The sequence below is a fragment of the Stegodyphus dumicola genome, chromosome 12, assembly GCF_044657685.1.
Source record: "Stegodyphus dumicola isolate Sdum_Otavi_A_Nest chromosome 12, ASM4465768v1".
Classification (NCBI taxonomy): Eukaryota; Metazoa; Arthropoda; class Arachnida; order Araneae; family Eresidae; genus Stegodyphus; species Stegodyphus dumicola.
In genome coordinates this window covers 45,596,022-45,622,222 of record NC_140779.1, presented here as the reverse complement: position 1 = coordinate 45,622,222, position 26,201 = coordinate 45,596,022, and the positions used below count along the sequence as shown (strand labels likewise).

The following is a 26,201-nucleotide window of genomic DNA, read 5'->3' as shown; positions in this document are numbered from 1 at the left end:
GAAGAGAGTTTTGAAGTGACCTTATGAAATGGATACCCAAGAGAGCAAGGTCTAATATGAGGAGTGATACAAAATGTTTAAGACAGAATAAATTTTTGTCTGATATTCATTAAGTTGTAGGGCCGAGCATTGTCATGATGAAACATAACAACTTGATGACTGGTCAGTTTTGGGCACTTTGTTTCAATTTCTGCTTTTAAAACTGGCATTAGGGAACAGTATTTTTTCCAAATTTATTGTCTAATTTGTTGACAATGATTCATAGCACACAATTCATTTACAAGCCCACAGTGCACTTTTTTTTTTTTTTTTTTTTTGAGATGCAGTCCTTTTCTCAATATTACTAAAGGAGGTTCATTTGGTTTACCCCGTCATCTTTTTCATGTAGCATTATTGTATAGTATCCACCTTTCATCTCCAACAATGAGCTGTTTCAAAAAAGGAGTTTCTTTGTTTTTTCCCCCAGCAAAAAATCACATGCCAAAAATTGGGCAAGTATATTTTGCTGTAGACTAGAAGAGAAACACGCTAATGTGACAATCAAAATCATTATTCAAAGTTCAGATTTTGAGCGTGAAGGTGCAGTTGCCCCTCGCTCCCTATTTTTAACTTCACTAATTTTTCTTGTCCTTTGTGTTACATGTTTGATCAGATAGCCTGGCTCAGTAAAAGTAGGCGGCCAGTGTAACTCTGATTAAAAATCCGGTTATAACCACGTGCAGTGCTGAGAATTTCTGAACATTTTATAAGATCCAAAACATCAAGTAGCGTATGACACAAAGTTTTTATAGGTGCTGTTTATAAATGTATGAATATTTTTAAAATAGTTTTGTATGCTTTTTCAATTCCTGCAACATCAGCATACCTTGAAAGCATATTTAGTGCCATGTCAGCTAATGAATGAAATAGTGGTAGAACTTTATAAAAACTAAATTATTTGTATATTTTAATTCGAAAGAAAGTTGTTTAGAATTTGCTAGAAAAGTAAAAGGACATGCACTTTTTTTAAGTCTGCTAAAAAATCAAAACAAATATGATTATAACAATTAAAAAGTTTATTTTAGAGCTATTATTAAAACAATAGAGGTTTTGAAACTGTGGTGCAGCATGAGTGTTAAAACTTTAATAATGTAACAGTGGCTGGTCAAAATATCAGATATGTAGACTAGAGCTGAATGGTATGTGTGTAGAACGGGAGCCTTACCATCATCCAAATACTGGATTAGCGTGATTATGAAGAATGCAAGCTTTATTCTTTTGATAACTTTTCTTTTGATTTATTTATTCTTTTTGATAACTCTAATGAATACATCCACCATGATGCTGTAAATAAAACCAGAATTCATTAGAAATACAGGCTTGTCATTGATACATCCACGTGCATCATTGAATGTACTATTGTAGATACAGATTTTTATGCTGTAGCATTAAAGGAAGCTGGAGCAATGCTGACAATCTTCAGTGTTGCAGACATCATCATACCATGTGAATGCTTAGCATAGTGCAATGCATCCACTTTCCTGACTATCTGTGACATAGTTTTGTGATGCCTAATAATTATATAGATGAAATGTCTGTTATCTCTTTCATTAAGTAGTAGTCACTAAAGTCCGTGTATTGTTAATGTTGCTGAAGTATGTGAATATTTGGTGTTGTGCAGCATATCATTTTCTCGACCACATGTGATATGGCTGTTTGATGTCTAACAGTAATACAGACAAGATGTTTATTGTCTCGGCATTGCTAAGTGGGAGCTGTTGAAAACCTGTCCTTCATTTTGTGCGGCTCTCCAGGATCCATCACTTACAAATGCTCGTATCAATCATTGGATCTCAAACAACATAAAAGGAGTTGTGTTATGTGATAATTCACAGACGCAGTAGAGTGCAATTCTTCCCTGATTGAATTCTGAGATGTACTGGTAGGAGTTCCTTCTTCTAACACAAGGTAATCTCCTACACAAAACAAATAAAGGAGGTTTTTGATTAATAATTTAGCATTTTAGTCTGCCTTTTTAATGCTATTTCAAGGTGTCATTACTTTTGTCTGTACTGTGTGCATGCTGGGAAATGCTAATTATTTGAGTAGCCCAGCATATTATACCTTTCATGCAAATTTCAGATTTATTGTATGTTCCTTCATGGTGCTGCAGTTTTAATAGGCAGCCATGTATTTTAGAGGAATACTGTATATATTTTGTAAGAACCTGATACACACTCTTCTTATTAAAAAATTAAAATATTGTGGGAGGAGAGAAGTGTAGATTGTTACAAAATGCACAGAGTATAAATGAAGAATTTAACAAAAATTTATAAAATTATTTTACTATATAAAGGCATTGCATTTGCACAACTTATATACAGCAGAAACATAAAAATATTCATGATGAAAAGTAGTTCTAATCTTTATTAATTTGCTAGAAATAAGAGAATGAACTGAACGGTAGCTCTTATTGGCTTTATTTTGTAATTTTAATATAGGCTTTGCATATTAGAATTTTTACAAGCTATAATTTTTTCAAAGTTTTATCTAGTTGATCTTAAATGTACCATTTTAGGGTGATCCTCCGTCGAGCCGTGATTTCCATACTGCTTCGGCTATTGGAAATTGTATATATATATTTGGAGGCAGAAGCTCAGAAAACATGTTGAATGGCCAGATTGAACCCGAATTTTATTGCAATAAGATTGTATATTTAAATACTCAGTCAATGAAATGGGTGACTCCAGAAGTTTATGGTATCCCACCGTGTGGCAGGAGAAGTCATTCAGCTGGTAAGATTTTAACTTTTTGTAGAGATTAATTATAATAATGATAGAACAAGATCTTTTTTTATAAAAGGTGTTGAGATTTGTCAAAAGTTCCAAAGCATAAATATTGTTTGGTTTTTCAAATTAACCTGGCGATCAACAGTGTGAAAATTTAATTGTAATTAAAACCAAAGAAGCCAAATGATCACAAAATCAAATTTTGTGATAAAGTTTACTGATATATTATACTATTGCAATAATTTTATTTAATTCGTTATTCTTAAACAGGAGCTTTCACAAGTCTTGTGCAAAGATTGCTTTTTAGTTTTATGTAATTACCGCTGGCATGTCAAATTCAGTATTTCAAGTAGGCCAAATAGTCATGAGGGTACAACAATGCAGGCTGCAAGGAAAGCAAAAACCATTTTCATATTTAACTAAGAATTTAAAAAGTGTATGAAATCTTATCTAATACATATTGTAGTTCTGTAAGAAATGGAAGAAACATGAGAAATTCTGGTAACTGAATTAATATTGTTTCATTACCAACACTTGGGATCTTTTTTCTTGCAGCCAGCTTTCAAGTGTCTGGAGATATACTGCTCATATTATTGATTTTCAGAACAGAAGTCCGAAAATAGAATAAGAATACATACAGAAGTCTGTATGTCTGTGAACCTGAATTTGCTGGGGACTTGGTCCCTTCCATAAGGAAGGAAAGTTGTTCATACTGATACTTAATATTGAACATATGCATAATGCAAAAGTACTTGCAAAATTCGTAGATACCCACTTCACTGAATTTTTGTTTTAGTTGTACAGAAATTCCATTGATTCCATTTGTAAATTAGTTGGCACATTCTCAGGGCTGGTTGATAAAATATTTTTGTAAAAAGACTATCCTTCTTAGCATTTAATGTTATATATATGCCTCAATTTTTGTTGGAATTCCAATTTTTATTAATATATTATAACTGTACATTATCTGTTATTTTCTGGGGTGAACTAAAGGCCACAAAAAAATGAGTCAGTGGCTTCGAGTTTGACATACATGAATTACAATGAAACCTTTTTTTTTTTTTATATATATTTCTACATTTTTTATTTTCCCTCATCTCGCATGATATAACACAGTAAGGTTCAGTAATCTGCTCTAGAATTCAGTATAAGTTTTTGCAGTACTTTTAACTAGTAAAACTCCAATTTGATGCATTTTTATCATATAATATCAAAATTTTCTATACTATGTCTAAAAACACAGTGGCGATTACCTCCTTGAGAAGACCATATCTGAAAGGGATCAGTATATCTTAAAAAGTATTAGTATTGAGCATCATCTTTCTGAGACAGTCATATCCAGAGAAGATCCAAACCATGTCTCTCTGTGGGTGATTGCCTTAAAGAGAATTTGCTCTGTTTTAGAAGTTTCAACACAATCAAAGAAAATGATGAACTTGATTAACTGAACACTTGTTCTGTCACTGCAAAGGAATTTCCTGCTTCATATTCAAAAGTAGTCAGTTGGGGAGCATTTCAAAATTATACTAAAAAACTATTCCTCGCATTTTTGCTTACACAGCTTAGCGTTTATTGGGTTTTTTTCACTTTCGCGTGGTTTTAAATTAGTTTCACTTTGCTTTTTGTATATTTTCAGATTTTCTAACTTTAAATATTACTTTTGTCAGCAGCACAGTAAAAAACAAACATATTTAACTTTTGAAGGGAGATTTTTAATGAAGCTGAATCTCTCTCTCAAAAAAAAAAAAAAAAAAAAAAAAAAAAAGAATTTTAACTTACAAAAAAATTTAGATTAGATTACCATCCATTCTTCTAATTATTCTAAAAAATTAACCATTGATGAAAATTTTTCTGTATGATCTTTGAGATTTTGATGGAAAAAATGAAAAGAACAACTGTAAAAACTCGCCTAACTTTAATGATTTTGCAGCTATGAACAGGGAACACTTAAAAAGTCTTCATTTCACTATGCTTGACATGTATTCAAAATGCAAAATTGCCTAGTTCTGAAAAAATAAAATAAATAAATAAATAAGAACATGGGCAGCGTGATGTAGGTCTTGGGTAGGGAAAAATCGATATTACACCTTTTTAGATATGTACATAGAAAGAAATGATAGGATGCACGGTCACCTCTGACCAAAGTGCAAGTTTTTAGCAATTTACCATGCTTTGTTGTACATTGATCAGGAGTTCCTATGTTAACAAAGTGCATTTATGATGGTGGTAGTGCCTTGAAGCTGCTGCAGAGTGTGATTTGGGGGGAGGAGCGCAGTGATGTTAGTCAGATTTAAATCCAGAAAGTATGTGGGCCTCTCTGTCTTCTGGATCCATTTGCTCTTAAGATAATTGGCCACTAGTGCAGTATGATAAGAAAGAACATTATTCTGTATTAGGAGAAAGTTCTTACAGATTGTACTCCTAAACAACCTAATATAAGGATAAAAAATCTCATATCCGTATATTTTAGCATTCATAGTTGCACTGGTAAAAATATGTAAGCCTGTGCATCCATTCACAATGAGTCCCACCTGTATCATAATTCTGCCATCTTTCTGTCAGTGTCTTTCGTGAATGTTTACAGACCGATTGCACAAGTTTTACTCTCTCTAAATTGTAACATGTCTGAAATCACTTTTCAAACAAAAACAAGATTCATCAGCAAACTGATTTCAACTCCAGGCTGTGGTCTCCAATCACAGTGACCTCTGCTCTTCTGAAACCGTGCAACATTTTAATGGAGTTAATGGAGTGGAAATCATGAATTTCCTTACATACAGCCCTCTTTTATGAACCATGTCACTCATGGTATATCTGAATAGTCAAGTTCTTATAACTGCAGCGATTCCCTTGCGATATCAGCTGATATCAGTTGTTTATTTCTTTTAGAAATTGTTGCCAAATAATAACTGAGATTATCCAAAATAACCTGTGAAAGTTAGGTTGCAAAAATTTCTAAGACTAGTTTCAAAGGTTTGAATAGAACATACTTCTTCAGCTGCAAGAGTGAAAATGGCAGAGAAGCAAGCCTGTGCTCATGCGAAAACAAAGACCAGGAAATTCAAGAAAGCTTCACTTAAGGAAAGAAATAAAGAGACTGATACCATCTGTTAACAAAAAGTTAAAAATGACACAATTTACTTAAAAGCCAAAGGTAGATTAGAATTGGGATCAATAACAAAAACTGAAAGATTTTTATGAATATGAAATCTAATTCGCAAACAGGCAATGTTTTTTGAATAATTTTGCTTCAGGAAAATGGAAGGTGAGATTTATTAACCATCAGTTAAAGGTTTATGTATTTTGTTTTTCTTAACAGATGGCTTATGCTCTTTAATGCAAAATTTCAAAGACTGCAGCTGAAGAAGAAAGTTCTGTTCAAGCCTTCGAAATTAGTTCTACAAATTTAGGCAACCTACACTTGTTGCTTCAGCATCTCTAATAACAATTCTGAGAATTTGTTGTGGTTCATTTTCAACCTTTATCTGGTTGTCTGCATACATCAGAAGTTTCTTTAAAGTATTTTCAGTTTCCTGGCATATGCTTTTGGCTACTTTTAGGTCATTATAGACCTGTGATAGTGTCTGTCCTGCTTCCATTTCCATATTTTCATGCCATTTCTCACAATCTGTCAGATGCCTTCTAAGCAACATGTTCCATCTTCCACTTGTGAAAATTTTATCCAGCTGTTCACACAGTTCTTAAAACTAGAATCTAAAGCACCTCTTTTCACTCTTTCGCATGTATGAAAAGAAAAGGTAAAAAATGTGTGTATTTCTGTGTGTGAAGGTGAATCCCACTGGATTACAAGATAATGTTGATCTGGAGCTGCCAACTATCTTTCATTTAACCTCATTCAGTAGATTTAGCATACGTAAACATCTTTTTGTTATAGTTTCTGTAATTTCTTTGCCAGTTAAAAATTGAAAAATGCTTAAACTATCTATGATATGTTTGTAAATGTTTTACAAAAGTGATTTAGTTTAAAAGAGTTTGAGGTTTTAATTATGTTAAATTATTGCTGTCTTATTTTATTATATGAGTTATTTCAAAATGTGTGGTTTTATCCATTTTTGGTCATAAATATTAAAAACATCAATTGCTATTCATTGGATAGTTTTTCCCCATTTGATTATTTTCCCTTTTCTAATTTACAGCTATGTATGAAAATGAATTATACATCATTGGTGTTTATAATGCTCTTTCTGGTTAAGATTCTGGTTCTTTCTGGTGTTTATAATGATGTATAATTTATTTTTTGATACGAGTTATATAAAATTATGAGTTATTGAAAAAATATGTGTTTTTATCCATTTTTAGTCATAAATATTAAAAACATCAATTGCTATTCATTGGATAGTTTTCTCCATTTGATTATTTTTCCTTTTTTAATTTACAGCTGTATATGAAAATGAATTATACATCATTGGTGGTTATAATGCTCTTACCCAGGAACATCATAATGACATTTATAAATTCAGTCCTGGTAAGTACAATGTTATACAGTAAGTACAAAGTTTTTCTTGAAAATAGAGATTTTCATTGAAAATTTATGGAATAGCAAATTGTTATTTATAATTTGTGTTTCAGTATTATCTGGCAATAAAGCTATCTTTTCTTGATCAGTTAAAGTTACTAATACCATGCACATATAATGGGCACAAAAGCATGATTATTTTATCAATATGACATTGGTTAAGTAGGAGTATCTATTACTGACTGTCTTCTTAGAAGATAAACCTATCATTCCTGAGAACTAATTAGGAATTATATATTATTCGTCTGATAGAAATTGGATCAACATGCTTTCGATCCGTGAAAGTGAGAAAAATTATACCTTATGAGATTAACATTTATCATTTGAGATGGTCATAGAAAAGAGGATACTTCTCGGTACTTTTCCATTTTGCCGGTGCAGGCGATCAAGTCGCCAATAATGGTACAGCTGATGCCAAACAGAATATCCTCGCTGGTAACCTTTTACGCCATATTTTCAAAACAAGTCGCAGCCGTTTTTTTACCAGATTGATTGTTTTTTTCAATGCTGGCCTACAATTACATAGAATTTTTACTAGATAGTTCAATTTTATGCCCTAAAGCCATTCACGGTAATTAAGTCAATTAGGATGCAATCACACCGCTCACCCGAAGGCGAAAATATAGAAAAGCAAAGTCAAGGGCAAAAAAGCAAAGTCAACTCATCAGTTCTAATGAGAATGCACTAACGAAGTAAAGTACTGCAGTTTTACACAATTTCTGAATATGCTATTCGTACAAATTGAAATAATTCTTGCATTTAAACTTGTATTCCAAATTAAGATTCAACTTGAAATTAATCTAGATAATTATTGAGAGAATTAGATTTTTGTAGCGTAGTTTACGTGAGCTGAGATCACTTGGGCTCACGTGATATGAACCGGCGAATCAGTATGTCGAGCCATGAAAGCATAGTAAATTCTTGTCTTTTTACAAATTTATTGTCTTTATTTACTGGTTCTTTTACAAAATTTTAAATGATGTTAAAATGTTTGTGCCTTCAAAATAAAAAAAAAAAATCGTAGAACTAACATTTGTTAACACTTTTATGTGTGTACTGTATGTTGTTGCCAATAAAGTCTGCTTGGCGAAATTTGTGCCGGCAAAAAAGTACCTACTTCTCATATTAACATTTATACTTGTAAGTTAGGATGGACATAAAAGATAGTCACCAGTGTCTGACTCATTGACACAAAGTACTGGATGATCTCATTTGCTAAATGGTAGCATTATTCTGCTAAAACATTTGACTTTTCCTGCCTTTGATGGCCCTAGATTATACGTGCAGAATGATTTGAAAATGATCAGCTTGATTTGGCCAGAGAATTTATCTCTTTTCGTGAAGTCCAGACTGCTGTTCTCTGTTTTTGATCGTTTTATTTATACACGTAATATTTAATGTTTATTTAACTTACTTTTGTAAGCCCTGTGTTGTACATTTTCGGTGTATGGGAAGATTGCATGCATTGCAAAAAAAAGCGTATTAGATGTAATCCTGGTGACTGAAAGATAACATGTAGCATCCAGTATTCCTTCCAGTAATATCAGTTGAGTATGGTAGGTCAGGTCATTACAGAACTGCAAAATCGTTCATATTCAGTAAAGCATACTACTGCTAAAATTTCATTCAGGCCTGTCTCCAACATTTTTAACCTCCTGGGCAATTAGCAGAGTTGATGCTGTGTATAAATGAAGCATATTAATAATTGAAAGCAAATATACCTTTATTTAATGATTATATGTGAGAACAGCTTCATTGATAACCTAAAAAATGTGTTATCCTTAGTGGCTACATGTGCTATTTTTGCTTGTAGGCAGCATTGTTTACAGTGAATCCTTGTTTGTGTGATTTATTCACAAAAACAAGTTTCACTGGCATAAAACAGAATGATAATCCATCTCATGACTTCTTTCTTTTCTTGTGTAATCTGTTGGCTGTTCTTATTTTGACATTATTGGATACTAGCTGTACCCGCCCGGCGTTGCCCGTGCATTTAGAAAATGCAGATAAATGTGAAAATGCAGGAATAGTAGTGTAGGACATGTAGACTGTCTCTCTCTCTTCCCCCCCCCCACAAGCTACAAAAAAGAAATGAATTGTAATTAATCGATTTAATGTATCGTCAAAACAGCAAACTAACGCTAGAATAAAGAAATCAATTGTTACAATCGAACGTTATTTGAAAACAAATAATAATATCAGTGAGTCAAAAAAACCGTGATTAATTAATTATAAATAATTTTTAAAAAATTTTTCTAATTCAAAAATTGAAAATCGGGCTTCGAGGTCTGGTGGCCAGCCCCTTTGTGCTTCCGTATAAAAAATTCCAGGTCCCTGCGTGCGATAGATTTGGCTGGAGAGCTCGGTCAGACAGACAGACAGAGAGACAGACACATTACACTTGCTTTTATTATTATAGATAAAAATTTTGGTACTATTCGGTTTTGAGGGCTGTATAAAATTGCTAACTATTGTTGATGCCAGTGCTGCCAAAAATAATTGCGGCAACCCTAACGCAAGAAAGGAAGTATAATAGTAAATAACTATCTAAGATTGATGTTTTAATTTAGATAAAGGCTAATTTCATATAATACTTTTTTATTATTATAATTTATATAAAAAAGGCTAAACATGACTGAATGGAAGCATAAGAGTAAATAATTATTTCAGATCATTATTATAATTTATATAAAAATTGCTAAACATAACTGAATGGATGCCTGCATCGCTATTTCACTACCAAGTTATCGCTAAAGCATAGTTTCATCTCGTTTGTTGTTCAAACATAATTTTCTATAAGGAATTATGCCTTTTCTTTGAAAAAATTCTCGGCAAAGTGCAGAATTGCCCACTTATTTGTTTGCCGCTTTTTACAAGGGTAAAACAATTGGATTTTTGTCAATTTTCTTTTACATTTTAAGGGAAAATAGGTCGAGGTGTACATAAATAAAGTCAAGGGTGTGTGCAGTGCCATTTTTGTGCAATTCTGGGATATTTTTTTTTTTTTAAGTGAAAATAGGTCGATGTATCCATGTATACCGAGTATGTGCAATTCTTAAAAATGCGTCAAGCAGTGGGTGATTCTGCACTTTACCAAAAATTCTATTGCAGACTTTTCGTCATGGGCAATTCCCAAATTGTAAAATCCATACGATATCAAAAAAGGATTTAAAATTAAACTAGTATTTCAATGGCCTCTTGAGAAACATAGAACTATATAAACTTACGCAATCTGAAATCAGCGTGTGTGCTAGATTTGGCGCGCTGTTAAATGGCCACATTTGCTAGATTTGGCACTTTTGTGCATACATTTTCGCTGCAATTTTTTTACGGTCCTCAAAACGGAATAGTACCAAAATTTCTATTGATACAAAGAATCAAAAGATTGCATTAGGTATCCAAAATATAATAATCCAGTTGTCCCTGGTTTCTTATATGGAGTTTTAATTGTAATGGTTTTTATGGTCATCACTGAAAAAATTCATTTAATTATATATTAATAGCTTTCAATTCTTTTTTGGAATAACATGTTGATATTTGAACAACCTTCTCTTGCAAGATATATTTTCATGCATTTATTGGTGATGATTTTTCCTATCATTTGTTATGCTGATTTAACCTTAGTTATTGTGCTAAAATGTCCATTTTGAGTTGTTCTGATCTCACTGGAATACATCTGCATATCAGCATCTATAACATCTATGATTGGTGCTTTGTAGATGTTGCATAGCACTTAACAATTACATGGTGCTGTTTTTAATGTTAGTATTATTATCTATATAAATATTTTGAAATTCTGAAACATAAGAGAGAATATTACCTCTGTTCGTGTATTGTTCAGAATGGATCTGGATGTAAGTGATGGAATTATAAAAGCATAATAGATAAACTGCATTAACAGAACACTATGTCGACATAATTACTCTTAATAAGCTGTATACTCAAGAAAGAGGGCCATTTTTTCAGGAGGAGAATTTCAGAAAGATATTACCGATGTGGGAGATATTTTTTACATATTTATGTTCAGTTCCTGTTTTTGTACTGCTTATAATGTTATACAGGAATTTTATTTTCAATTGAGCAATGCTTTAATTTTTTAAATGGGTAATTTTGGCTTACAACTTGTTGCAGTAATTGTTGCTATATGTATTCTGGAAAACTGTGTTTATAGTAGATTTTTTTTATGAAGTGATATCCTATATGAAAGTATTGAATGAACCCTGTTGATATTCTTTATTTAAAATATAAATAGCCATAACCTAGTTGTTTATTATATATAAAATAATGACTAAAGTAGAAAATAAAACCTATTGATTTTTATTTTGTTTATAATTATTTTTGCCTATGAGATCCATAACATCCTTCAACATTATGCTAAAGTCTGTGTGTTGAATTTTTTTCCCAGAGCAAAATAAATTCTGTATTTAAATACCACATAAATATAGTTTGTACAATTGTCTTGAAAGCAGATAAGCATTAGACAGTTACAGGGTCATGCATTACTCAGTGGTTGTTTTTTATGCACATGTAATTTTTTTCAAATGAAAAGTGAATTTTTATATGTTATTTCTCTACATTTGTTTTGTTTAGAACTTTACATATCCCTTTATTTGGCATGATTGCTCAGAAGCAACATGTGTTTACATTAGCTCTTATCCCCTCGAGGACCAGAACATGGAGAATGAAGCGCAGTCATGGGACCCCCGAAATGGAGTGTTGCCATGAGCCCGCATATTTTCAGCAGTTAAGCCTAATCTTACAAAAAAATTCAGATAAAATCAGCATTTTAATATAATGACCTCAGTATTTGAAGTTAAGTATTTAATACATTAATTCTAAATGTGTAATAATATAAAGAATATTACATCAATGAAATATGTGAAATACTAAAATTATAACTATACATATGAAAACAAATATTATCCACAGGAAAACAAAATTACAGATATGAAGTTTAAAGAAAATTAAGCAATAATTATCTGTAAGTAATTTAATTCCAATTTAAAAATTCTGCTGTATGTGGAATAATTCTAAACGAGGATCAACACACAGGACAATGATGGCTTTTATTCTCTGAGCAAGTAAGAGGCATTGTGCATTGGGGAAAAATATATCTTCTCCTTCTGTAATAAAAAAATCTGCCAAAAGTATTTTACTACAACTTTTCACCATTTACCAATTAAAGGTATTTAAATTTGTTTAGTATTTCACATTTAATATTTTGATAAGGAGCTGAAGTTTATTTACAGTTCTAACTGATTCACACTTCATGAACTGTAATCATTTATATTCTGCATTTAATTATATCTTTTATTAGAAAAGAATGCTTGGATTGAAATGCATGCTAAAGGTGATGGACCTTGTCCTCGCAGGCGGCACTGTTCGTGCGTTGTTGGAAACCGATTATTTTTATTTGGGGGCAGCAGGTTAGTATTTATTAAATTTGCTTTTCTTCTTCCTTGAATTTCCTATTTAGGGAAGAATACATGTTGCATTTAATTTGAGTATAGATTTACTTTATTGTTTGTTTTAAACTAGTAGAGTCCCAAGTGCATGTAAGAATAGTTCTTGTTAATATGAGATTTTTAGAAATTTTAATTTGCAGTTATGGACAATTAGCAACAATTTAAAACTGATAGTGGCATGAAGAATAAAACATGTGTTTGGCATTCATTGATCATCAGGCTTTAGTGTTTACTAGCTTTTGAAAATTGTATTTGAAACATTAAACTGAAGGTAATTAATAGTTTTTAGTTTGTTTCTCCCATAAGTGTAATGTTCTAACTTTAATTCCCCTTTTAAAAAAAATTTCTCCAGTTAACAATAGTTTAAATTATTATCCTAAACAATATTTTATAGAGTAGGATAATCTTTTCGATAAAAAATTCCTTATTATAATAAATTCTTTACACACACACATAGCTGAAATTTAGCTATGTTTTTTTACTTCCTTGTATGAAGTAAAGGAAGTATAGTAATTGCGAAAAATTGTGGGTATCATATTTCAAGGAAAATTTACATTTTAACCACGCTTGAATCCCTTTGAATGATATTTTTGTATGATATCTATATGTACAAACAGAATAAAAGACTCTTTTTTCGAAAACGGATTGTGAAATGAATTTAAAATGGATTTAGAAAAGATTTTTTTCATATGTACTGATGTTACGAAACTCAAAAACGAGTAGTCATAGAAGGTTGAAATTTTATATATGGGACTGCTATAAGATTAGTTGTACACCTTCTTCTTTCTTTGCAATTTATTGCACCAATCATATATATATATATATTCCATTAATGATATTACCGAGTTTTTCTGAATTGATGTCATTAAATTCGGCTTCAAGTAAATCCACGTCATGTCTTAAATTATCAGTCCTGTCATTTGAATCCATATCTTTTTTTGTATCCATCGTTGAAAGGAACTGCTGCACCACTAAAGATCAAAACCCAGTTGAGATTATCTTTCTGTTGATGTGTTGGCAGGAAAATCACAGATGCCGCTGACCAATGTCTGGGGATAATTCTGTGATTTATCAAAATCCTCCTAAAAGAGATTATAAGTGTGAGCTTTAGTTAGCCTGGCAAATATTTTCAAGCAATGCCGTTTCAGAAGGCTGCATTTGTGATAAGCAATCAATAGCATGAAAACATCATATTGATAAATTTTGCAATCTTTTTCAAAAATGCTATCTGTAAAACACTTCATGCCTGCATCAAAACACAAACTGGCTGTTCTTATTAATATATATAATTTTTTTATGCATGGATTTTTAATAGCTCATTTTAAGTTATGATGAAATTGGGTTTCCAAACAAAATTGAAATTTAAGTGAATTGAACGTCCTCGTATTTCATCAGACTGATTAGAAAACCTTAAAAGAAAGTTGATACCATGTATTTTGTTGTATTTTGTATTAAAAGGATTAACTTCCATGCTTATTTAAAGGAATCATTAATAATATATGCAGTAATCATTAATAATTGTTGCAGTGGGTGCGAGCAAACACAGTTCACATTACAAGTTTATAACTGATGGATATTGCATATATTTGGGAAAAAAGAATCCTTTAATATTGCAGCCATTAAAGGGATAAATATACTAAATAATAAACTTAAAAAAATTTAGCTATCATAATCATCTTGCTCATATTTGATTAATAATAAAATAGTGAAATGTCTATATAAGATTTATATTGACACTTTAACAGAATTTCAAAGAATAGTAGGAATGGCATCTAATCTAAGAATGAATACATTCAACTTGTTTAAATATCTCTTTGGATGATTTTGATTTAAAATCCATAAACATCTATCTGCTGTTAATCATGGCAAACAAGTTATGTGCATGGACATTTGCCTAATCTTTGGAATATGGTAACAGGTAGTTTGGTGACATTTTGGTAAGGCGATAAAGGTTACTAGCTAGGACTTTAGCAGTGTACATGGATATAGTCAAGAGTGTGCGCAATGCCATTTTTGTGCAATTCTGGGATGTTTTTTTAAGTGAAAATAGGTCGACGTGTACATGGATGATACCGTGTATGTGCAATTCGTAAAAACGCGGCAAGCAGTGGGCGATTCTGCACTGTCCCAATTTCGCACCTAATCTTCGTCATGATTAAGCACTTTTGTTCCATAAAAGTTGTAGCATAAGCGTAATTCGGCTAGCAGATTGTTGGATAAAAATGTTGGAAATGTTGAGGGGGGGGAAAAAAAAAAAAAAAAAAAAAAAAGAAGCTTTTACTTTGTGAAAACAAAATGGCGTCCAAACAAAAACTAGCAGGTTGCTGTAGCAGGGTTGGTCACCAAATTTTCGCCAAAAAATCGCCAAGTTACCATAATCCAAAGAATAACCAGGCATTTTTTAAATATTTTCCTCGTGTATAGTTTGAATATGACCCAGTTTTTTTTAAATGGTGTATACGAAAGCATCCTAAGCAACCTTAGAATGGTTTGCTGTAATTCCAAGCAATGTAGTCCCTTCACAAAAGAATTACAGAAGTTTGTAATCCAGTCCACTTCTGCTACTAATCCTGATGTGAGTGAGCTATGTATGTTTAATCTTCCTGAAGAAGGGGATTTACTTAATCAGGATTTATTAAAGAATAAATCTTCATATCCTCATTGCATTCTTTTTTGAAGTAATATATTCATTAATACTCTTTATTTTTTTCCCTGCTATAAAACTAAACTATGTTTTACAAAGTTGGCATCAAGAGATAAACTTAAAAAAGAAAAAGGGAGTCAAGTATTCTTAGTTTTTTCCTGTCATATTTTTATGCAAAATGAACAAACTTAAAATAATACATGTTATAAAATTTGAACCCCAGACTTTTTATTTGAGTACTCATATGTTATGGTTTAGCTGCAATATACTCTAACAATCATAAATTACTTTTGATTTGAGTAACATGCAGGTAAATTAGAACTTTAAATGGAAATTTTCTTACTTATTTTTTAGAGGTTCATATCAGGCTTTTGCAGATACATTACTTATGAAGGTCATCTGCACACTTTTTTTTTTTTTTTTTTTGTGGTTTGGCAGGTTTTTATTGAAATTGAGAATGCCAGTAACATATGCTGTTTGTGTTAGAAAATGGCTATAACTAGACAAGAAACAATTTTTAGACTGTTATTTGATAGTTTATGAAGTAAACAATTCAGTTATTGGAAAACATTTCATAAAGTATTCTTTTTGTTTGTTAATTTATAGTGAATACTTAGCTTTGTGTTTTTAGTGGTTTATTTATTTATTTATTTATTTATTTATTTTTAATTTTCCAAAGCTGAATCAAAGGATTTTGAAAAACTGGTTGAATTATTCACAACGATTCAGAAAATATTTGCAAGTTCATGAAGCATAGAATTCTAGCAATTAAGAATAGTGCCAAAATAACTGTAAATTTGAGTGTAATAATTAATATAAATGTGAATATTCCAATAAATTGAAAATTTAAATTATCAATTACATAGTGATGGTATAATCAGTAGTAGAAATATTGCTTTAAATTATATTTTCAGTGTTTTGTTTATATGTACTTTTATATTTTTCTTTTCTTTCTTTTTAACTGAAGTCCTCCCAGTGATGAATCAATCTTTTTAGATATAAGTGAAGGTTTCCAAAAATTAATTGATCATTCTGATTTATATGTGCTGGATTTCTGTAAGTATCTGCTGAATTCATTAGTGTACATTGAAAATAATATATTTTTGGTTTGTGTTTTTGTCAGAATTATAATTTTTAATTATTTATAAAAATTATTTTGTCAGAACATAAATGAAACATAAAAATGAAATTACTGCTGACTTTATTTTATATTTATAGAATGTGATGTTATGTACACTGGTTATCATAAATTAAGGAAAAATCACGATTACAGAAAAAGTTACATGTAGAATTTTATGAAACTTACCCACAATATACAACACATAGTAAGGTGTCAAATAATATAAAAAGAAATTACCAGACAATTATGGTAGTATAGAAATTAGCACATGTATAAAATGAACAAATCAAAGATGTCAGTTTGTTATAGTAAAAGTACCTTCAATATGGAATATAATTGCCTCTAGAAGCAATACAGCACATTCAGCGATGTGTGATGCTTTCAATTATGCGGTCTATCAGTTCCATAGGAAGCGAGAGCCATTGCTCTTGCAAAGCAGTTGCAAGCGCGGCAAGGGTCTAAGGGGATGGATTGGGAGCAGCTAGACGTCTCCCTAAAGCATCCCAAAAGTGCTCGATAGGATTCAAGTCCGGGGATCGAGCTGTCCTCTCCATATGTCTATGAAGTCTATGAACCACAGAAGGACTCACATTTAGCCCATCTGGCTACTTCTGTTTGACTTTGGCCTGCCTCTAGTTTCCCAATGGCTTTTTGTCGTAGTTCTGCAGGCAAATGATGCTTGGAGATCATTGTTACGAATTGGCTATCTCAGATTTCTGATGTCACTATCACAGTGAAATATGTGGACTTGCTGTCAAACGTGGACTTTTATGCTCCTCACAGATGACGTATTCCAAGTACAGCGCCACTAATTTGCATTTTGGAGTTTTACTCAGCTACTCTTACTTGGCAACATATTCAAATTTTACACGGTTTGCCTTATTTTTGAGGGAGTTATTGCTATTTTTGTGATTTTTCCTTAATTTATGATAACCAGTATAGTTATTATAAGTTTATAAACATAAGCCTTACTTTATGCTTGCATATTAACTTTAGATTTTTACTTTCTACTTGCAGTAGAGGATATTAACTGTTCTCACAGACATAGTATATTTTTTGTGGATTTGCGTTAATCATATTAGTCAATTTAAACTTATCTAAGTAGTGGAAGAGTAGATTTCTGTGTATTGTGGAGATCTAACAAATCTATCTTGTGTGCATTATATATATATATTTTTTTCCCAGATTGAGTTATCTGTTCATTACTGAATATAGGCTTACATTAAAAAGATTATGTTTATACAGTCAAAAGTCGTTAATCCGGACTCGTCAGGACTTCAGCGATTCCGGATTATAGATCATCAGTTTAAATCTGGTAAAATGGCATGCAGAAATGATAAAATTAAAAATATGAAACCGTAATTTACGAAATAAAGAACAATTATGATCTAAAGTGTATCAAAATTTACAAAAGAAAAAGCTTAATATTTATTTGTTTACTTTATCAAACATTTCTTTCAATGTAAGTTGTTTCATTTTTTATGTGCTAATACATTCTCTTTAATTCTATAAACAGACATAATTTCTTGTTCAGTTACAAAGTTCCGCTGTTGAAGTCCTATAATTGCTGTGTCGAGAATACCGACTAATTTGTCAATCGAATTTTTTTCGTTTTCAATAACCTCTGTTACTTTCTTCGCTATCGGAAGCGAATTATAATGACGAGGCATTTGATTTTAATCATATCAAAGACAGAGTACATCGAAATGAAATACTACATTTAGTAAGCAATTATAAGCCAAATAAAATAAAAACATCTGCCCTGAAGATAAGGATAGTGCTGACAGATCAACTTCCAATTCATTGCGCGCCAGCCACAGCGTTAAAGATAAACAAACGTTAAAGTTTAGATAAACAAAGGATATGCCTTTTTCCATTTTTTGCAGCAATTCCACTTTTTGTTTAATGGACTCCGAAACATACTTTCGCTTTGTAGATCTGTTACATATTAGTAAATATAAATCGGAAATTCTATTTGACATAATCGAAAGTTCAAGCTTAATTTTATAAAATTGCTCTAACAGTCTGCAAAAAATAATAAGCTGGATCCAATTCGAAGATTAAGGAACAACACAATCTGCAACATTAACTGAAATAGATAATTAGAAAATTTTAGCTTAGCTTATGCCGCCATAACGCGCATTCGTAAACGTATTTTGCGCACGCGCACACGCAAATTCGCAGCCGTAGAGGTCTGTAAAAAATAATAAGCCAGATCCAATTTATAGGTTAAGGAACAACGCAATCTGCTACATTAACTGAAATAGATATTTAGATCATTTTAGATTAGCTTATACCGTCCGTTATACATTAAACGCGCATGTGTAAACATATTATGTGCATGCGCAAAAGTATTACGCACATGCGTAAACGCCTATGCGCATGCGTGAACGCATTATGCGTTGACGCATGCACAAAATGTTTGTAGCTTTGAGATCCGGATTATAGATCATTCCGGATTATGGGTGTCCGGATTAACGACTTTTGAGTGTATTGTTTTTACGATTGAATGATATGTAAATCATTTTGAACTTGTACTTAAACCAACTCTCAAACTTCAGCAATAAAACATTTTCTGAAAATTCTCAGCTTATACATGAAAAATATATGCCAAATTATCATAGCATGATATAAACCTAATTTTCCCAATTATATTATGCCCATTTTTCTTCGTGCATTTGATTATACTGTTAAACTTTTACAACAAACAAATGTTATACCATGAAAGGAATTTGATTGGTTTTTTAAAAAAAGCCTTGGAATGGACTATGTTCATGCAATTACTTTTTAAGAATAGATATTTTTAGAAATATTATATTCTTTGAATGGTTATGTTTGTATAAACACATTGGTAACAAAACAAATATAACAATAAGGAAATTTTATTCTGATATTTGTCACCAATAACAAAACTTTTATATGTGTCTGTGTCTTTAAGAACAAAGTGCTGAGATGCCTATGGAAGTAAGCACTGGGGGCAAGATACCTGAATACCTGACTAAATTCATATATAATGCTTTCCTTCATGTTATCTTGTGGTTCATTCATTGGGGTGTTACTGAATGAGATGTTTATCATTCTGCTATATTTTTATGAAACGTGGAATTCACCCTCTATCCTCAGAAGTAATAAATTCCTATTATCCCTTTGCAGTCAAACAAAGTCATTAACATGGTCTTTACTCAAGATATATGAAATATAAGTTTTTGTGGCTGCAGTGAACCTTCTAATGTCCAAGCAGATGATTGCCATTATACCCTGGGATTATAAGCAAAATAACAAGTTTCTGCAATTTGGATTAAATCTCACTCTTTTTCTTAAAAATTTTTTCTATAGAATGCTAATTTTCATTATTTCTCTATTATAATTATGTATTTTTTTAATGAATTTTAGAAATATATATAACATCTCCCCAATCTTTTACCAAATAGACGTGGTTGAATTTTCTTCATCATTTTCCATTCCTTTGATAGCTACAGGTTCAGCCAGCTTTGAATTTTGATGTTTCACCCAGCTTTTGGGTAATTTTTATCACTTTCAATATATTCAGTAATTTCATTCAGTATTATTAATTAATTATTCAAAGAAAAGATTTTCACTTCTCCTCAGTAACTTAGAATGTTCAATCATTAAATCCTCACTTTTTTTTACCTTCATTGATTTAATTTTGATTCAGGGCATTTGGCCATAATTTTCACTATGCATTTAATGACATTTTACTGTTTAATCTTTGTAAGCCAGGCAAATTGCATCTTTTTTAATTGAACTGAGTTTGAAAGTTATTAATGCTGCATTTAGAATTTAATAAATTTTGCATAAATGAAATCCTGCAGTTGCATTTAAAGCCTTAAACAACACCTCAAGTTAGATCAAAACTATTACTTTAGGTGGAAGATATGACCCAGTAATGTTTCACAATTTAGAAGCCATAATGCCCTACAATTGACCATATTCAGAACGGCTTTAATGTCCTTTAAATGGCCAAGCATTTCAGAATTTGTTTTAACAACTATGTACAAAATGTTGGGAAAAACGTTTTTCAAGTAGCTCTACAGTCATCCAAAGATTTGATTGTGTTGTATAAGTTATAGGCAAAGCAACAAGACCCTTAAATGTATCGTAGAGACATTAGGTATTTTTTGGAAGCAGGAGAATTGAAAAATGAGCAATGCCTTCACTGGGAATCGAACTACGGAGCTCTGAATATGCACCCAGCATGCAGACCACCACACTACAAAGGCATGCTAAGAAGGTGGGAGAAATACCATATATACTCCTTTTAAAGGGTGAGTGGAGTTTTTTAGGAGACCTAATCACCAAATCCTGGATGTGGAGAATCATCATCAACCACCCTTTTAGTCGGGCTTCACTGTAGAAACATAAGGTATTTTTTGGAAGCAGGAGACTTGAAAAATAAGCAATACCTTCGCTTGGAATCGAACCGTGGACCTCTGGAATACGCGCCCAGTGTGCAGACCACCACACTACGAAGGCGGGAGAAATACCTTATACTATAATATTATTATAAAGATTTTATATATTTCTCAATAACAAAAGTGCAAAGTGTGTGAACCCTAGATGCAGCATATTCACAAAATAAAACAACCAGCCTATTCTTTATTGAATTTAGAATCTTTCACACATTTTTCATCAAACTCCACTAATGTAAAACTTTGCAAATATAACCTAAATGATAGTTTTCTCATTATTAAATGATGCTGGGATAAATTATTCTCAATCACAATGTACTGAAAGCTAGCTTGCACTAACATATAGAATCAACAGATTTCATTTTACATAATATATGTATATATATATATATATATATATATATATATATATATATTTGTTAAGGCATTTAAGTGAAAATAAATGGGTATCTTCTAGCAAATTCATTTATTGGTATAGCTATATGGCTGTATATTTAAATTAAATAAGTGAAATGTTAAAATTGTGCCCAAATCGTAGATTTTTTTTTTTTTTTTTTTTTTTTTTTTGTCTTTTTACTTCTTTGTATAAAGTAAAGGAAGTATTGTAATTGTAAAAAATTTCGGGTATCATATTTCAATGAAAATATCAACCACTCACGTCTGGATGTTATATATATACACCCACTGTGTTACTTGGCTCGTTGAATTGGTAAATTGTGTGTTTTTTGCTTTAAAAGTGATTGAATTATGTAGTTTTTATGTTCTGATTAAGGTTTTTATGCTTTTAGTTAAGCTGCATGCAATTGTTGTAGAATTATCAACAATTTAGAACTTTAAGTGGCGAGTTAAGCCTAATGAACCGCCAATTTTTTTACATTTAAAACAGTAGAATAGTGAGTTTCAAGTCAGTTTCTGCACCCTTAGTGTCTTTCTGCCGAGTTGGACGAAAAATAAATTTTCAGTTTTGTGCACCAAAAAATCTGCCTTCTTGCCTGCTGGCCAAATTGCGTGTTTTTGTGTAGAAACTCTAGTTTTAATTGTAAAAATTGCTTTTTTTTAACTGTTTTAACCATGTTTTGTGTTTATGTTTTTCCGTATTTTACAATTTTTAAGGAAGATGTTTAGAGTTTGTATGTATGTTTGCTTTGCCGCAATTTGAGAACTGAATTAAATTAATGAGAAATCTATCTCTAATGAAATTCAAGGAAATAAGTTTAAATGAAATGCAGCAAAAAATGTGTATTATTTAATAGGCTGTTGCAAGGAAGTCGTGGTGTCCACATGAGATTTCTTAAATTAGCAATACTTTTCGAAATTCCTTAATTTGGTTGTAATTAGAGAATAAGCATTTTAGCATGTTGTAAATACAACACATATATTTTATTCAGCAAAATTAAGTAAATTAAGTAAAAGGTAAATTAAGTGAAAGGTAGTTAAACATGGTTAATACTGATTTAAAGTTGTGTATTTTAATTGATGGATAATTCAAAATTTAATTACAGTTCCATCATTGAAAACGTTGTGCCAGTTGAAAATAATAGACTTTCAACTGAATATCAATCGCCTTCCTAGATTTTTGATGTAAGTATTAAAAAATATGAAATTAAATGTATGCATATTTAAATTAAATTTAATAAATATGTTTTTAATATTTTTTAATATGCAAGTTACAAAGGAAATGTTTAAAAAATAAATACACATAAAGGGTTCAATAAATATGTAATTATGAAATTTAATATAAACATTAAGAAAATAATATTCTTTTAAAATCTACCAAATCTGTTGTATTCAAAGTTTTAAGATTTTTTACCAAATATAGAGAGCAACTACAAAACTAAAATTACTTTTATTGACAATTCAGAATTTGATTATGCTCGTTACTAATTTTGTAACAAAATTTGCAACTGACCTTATAAAAATAGCAAATTATGCATATATCTGCTGATTTTGGACATAAGATAAAACAACTTTTTGAATTTATGAAATCATAGCAAATATTTTACTGAGTAGAAATTTTATTTTACGAGAGCCACAAAAATATTAGATTTTTATATTTATGGAACTCTCCTTCCTCTAATGTTGAAACTACTTTCATAAAACTCTGTGCCTTATTTTGAGAATGCACTATGATGAGCATGTACTTCGTCGGGATACAGGAGTTTGTTAAGAGATTGGAATTTGCAGTTAAAGCATGATGATGTGAATGCCATTTCATAATGACTCTCATATCAATTGCTTTATGATAAGACATCAGTCCTGTGGTTCTAAGAAAACTTTGCATTTTTATTATTATTAATTTATTTTGTATATAAGAATAATTGTTTAAAGTTGGATGTAGAATACTCTGTGCCTAATAATTGAAGTTAAGTTGGCAGGAGAAATTAAAATAAAAATTATATGTGGGAATATATGGTAATTTAAATTTGATAAGTTCTTTGAAATGCATAATATAATAATCCTTTTAAATACACAGTATAATAATTTATGTGTGCAATTTTTAATAATAATTATATATATAAGCCATCTCTTAAAAAATACTATATTTTTCCCCTCCTGGTTTTCCAGTAGCAAAGAAAAGGGGAGAAATGCCCAAGTAAATATGGTATTCCTTAGCTGTAAGCTTAGAATATCTGTTAGAATTCTCATATTCTTATAAAGTGTCTAATTATTTTTACTTTTTTCTATTTGCAAAAATTTTCTAAATCAATTTTTAAATTAGTAATCACGTAAATACTTTTAATTATTTTTACAATATGATATGGAAAAGTCTTCAGTAAGATTTATGGGTATATATAAATAATCTTTATATGGACTATAAGCTGTTTTATTGACCAATGTGAAATAAATTGGATACATATATATTACCTAAATCTTTAAATTTAATTGTAAAGTCCTGCTTTTTGTTATATATGTAAACTGTCATATTGAGGATAACTGATTCATTGTTTTATATATATATATAGTTTTTTCCTGATAACTATAATAAGTATTTTTCTTTTTTTATTGCAGGCAAGAAATTAGAGCAATGACAACAAATAATAATATTTCCCGAAATGATTTTTTTCCAAGGAAAGATTTTGGTGTGTTTGTTTTTTCAGCGTAAAGTCTCAGATTTTAAACTTGTAAATACCAAATGTGTATAAATGAAAGAAAAAGTGCAGTTATTTCATTTTTACATGTTCATGGATTGTAAATACATGCTTTTTGAAAGTACCTCAAATATTTATTTATATCCAATAAAACAATTTTATTTAAATAAATTTATAGATGTTGAAATTAAATTTTATGTTGCAAAATTTTTTTACCTGAAAATTTAATGACATTCATTGTTATAAGGCTGAAGAGATCTACAAAACTGATTTCATACAGACATATTTAATTTATGTGATAAATTGTAATGTTCATGAACTTTTATTATGGAATTTCGTTATTTTATTAATTATGTATTTTATGCTAAGTGATGTTGAAAGCAAATAAGCTGTACAATTTAAAATTTTTCATAGCTTTTTTATGGTTTGGGTTATATAATTATCGCAAAGTACATGAGCGCTATCTGCCTAAGAGAAAAATGCCTTTGTGGAGGACTTTCTAAGGGAACTAGGTCATATATAGGTTACACATTGGGAAAACCACAAAAACACCCATGGCACCCCTGACTAACTATCAATTATAAATGAATAGTAATACATAGGTGGGACTGAACTAAACCCCTGACTGAACTATCAATTATAAATGACCACTCGGCCGCTGATAAAATCAAAGCCTTTTTAAATTTTAGTTGTAGAATTAATTTCTATTTTAAGTTTTATTTGTCTGACTTCAGAAAGCTAGGATTTCTATTTTTAATTTAGCGGTATTAAAGTGTCACAAATTAAACATTTTAAGTAAACTTTCAAAACAACTAATAAGTACAATAGACTTTGTCTTAACTGGCAAAAATAGAGCTTTTTTGATTTTGCCTGTTATTTTAATATTTATTTTTAAAAAATGAATTGTTCATATTTTTGATGCCATCAGTAGGCATTAAAAATTGTTTTCATTGATCATTTTTTTATCTATAGCCACAATAAAAATAATAAATAAAAAAATTTGATTTTTTTTTAGTCCAAAGGGGCTTTGTCCCTGAAGGACTATTGTTTTCGTTTTGCGATTTTGCGTCGGACTCATAAACGTCGGTTCACTTTTCAAACTGTTGCCACAAAATGTTAGAGTCTTGCATTATATTTGAAGAAATTAAATAATGAAAAATCTGCATAAATGATTGTCTATTTCTCGCATTGTGATAAAACAATGGTACATAGAGCCATCGAATTTTGAATGACGAATTCCTATTGCGAATATGGGCATCTGAAATCCCAAATTTGGAATTTGTTTTATTATAGATTTTATATTTTGTAAAACTTTAACGAATTTTTGATTTACAAACTCAATGCTTTAAAAGCGAGAAATGGCAACGTTATATAGAAAAAAAATACTTTATCTCCAGCTCGCGAGACTGTGTATATCGGAAATTTTAAAGATATGCTTAATTTAACATTATTTTGCGATATTGCTCTTGAACTGAATTTTATGGTTTAAGTGCAAAGAACATGATATTTAATAAATAAAAGTAACACTCAAAACGTTAAAAAAACTCCCCTTTGGACATAATTTAAAATCTGAAACATTTCAGTTTTTTTTTTTTTTTAATTTAAAAATATAATTAATTTAGCTGTAACAAACTTCATGAGACTAGAAGTTTGGTTCACTATATCCAATTCTCTCCCAAAAAAGGGAAATTTTCTCACAAAAAGGGTTTCAATTTTGATAAAAGTTTGTAGCATGGGAGAGAAATTAGTAGAACTTACATTCAGCACAGATTATAGATGCTCATCAGTCAATCAAGTTTTTTTTTAATTTATTTTTAACCGTGAAAAAATGCTGTTCATATATAAATGTATTCCCAACAAAGAGATAATCTTAGTGCAAAAATTCTTAAATTAACCTATTAATTTTTGACAAGTTAATAAAATCTGTATCTTCATATCTTTGAATAAAATTTATATCACATTGTAAATTAGCTTCATTTATAGATTTTCTGATGCATTACGTGCATTAGTGTAATCAAAATAATGATTACTTTACAAAAGGGACTAAAGCTTAGTCTCTAATTAAGAGGCTTTCATCATACTTGGGATAATAATGGCCTTCCAGGTTTTGAGTGCTTCTTCAGTTGTTCTGATCAAGGAAAGAATTTT

The 26,201-nt window shown here is 30.6% G+C and overlaps 1 protein-coding gene across 5 annotated transcripts in view; it reads left to right on the top strand.

Annotated features, from left to right (window-relative positions):
* LOC118179586 (kelch domain-containing protein 3) overlaps positions 1-24,245 on the top strand; it is a 61,024-nt gene extending 36,779 nt beyond the window's left edge. For 2 of the 5 annotated variants that reach the window (XM_085827676.1, XM_085827677.1), the window contains 6 exons: positions 2,558-2,774; positions 7,168-7,254; positions 12,623-12,731; positions 16,379-16,470; positions 22,467-22,545; positions 23,974-24,245. In XM_085827676.1, the coding sequence (XP_085683802.1) occupies positions 2,558-2,774; positions 7,168-7,254; positions 12,623-12,731; positions 16,379-16,470; positions 22,467-22,545; positions 23,974-24,067 (678 nt within the window). In that variant the 3' untranslated portion in view covers positions 24,068-24,245. Of the gene's footprint in view, positions 1-2,557; positions 2,775-7,167; positions 7,255-12,622; positions 12,732-16,093; positions 16,471-22,466; positions 22,546-23,973 lie in introns of those variants that run through there. The other 3 variants (XM_085827678.1, XM_085827679.1, XM_085827680.1) reach the window with 3 other exon arrangements.
* The last annotated feature ends 1,956 nt before the right edge of the window (positions 24,246-26,201 follow it).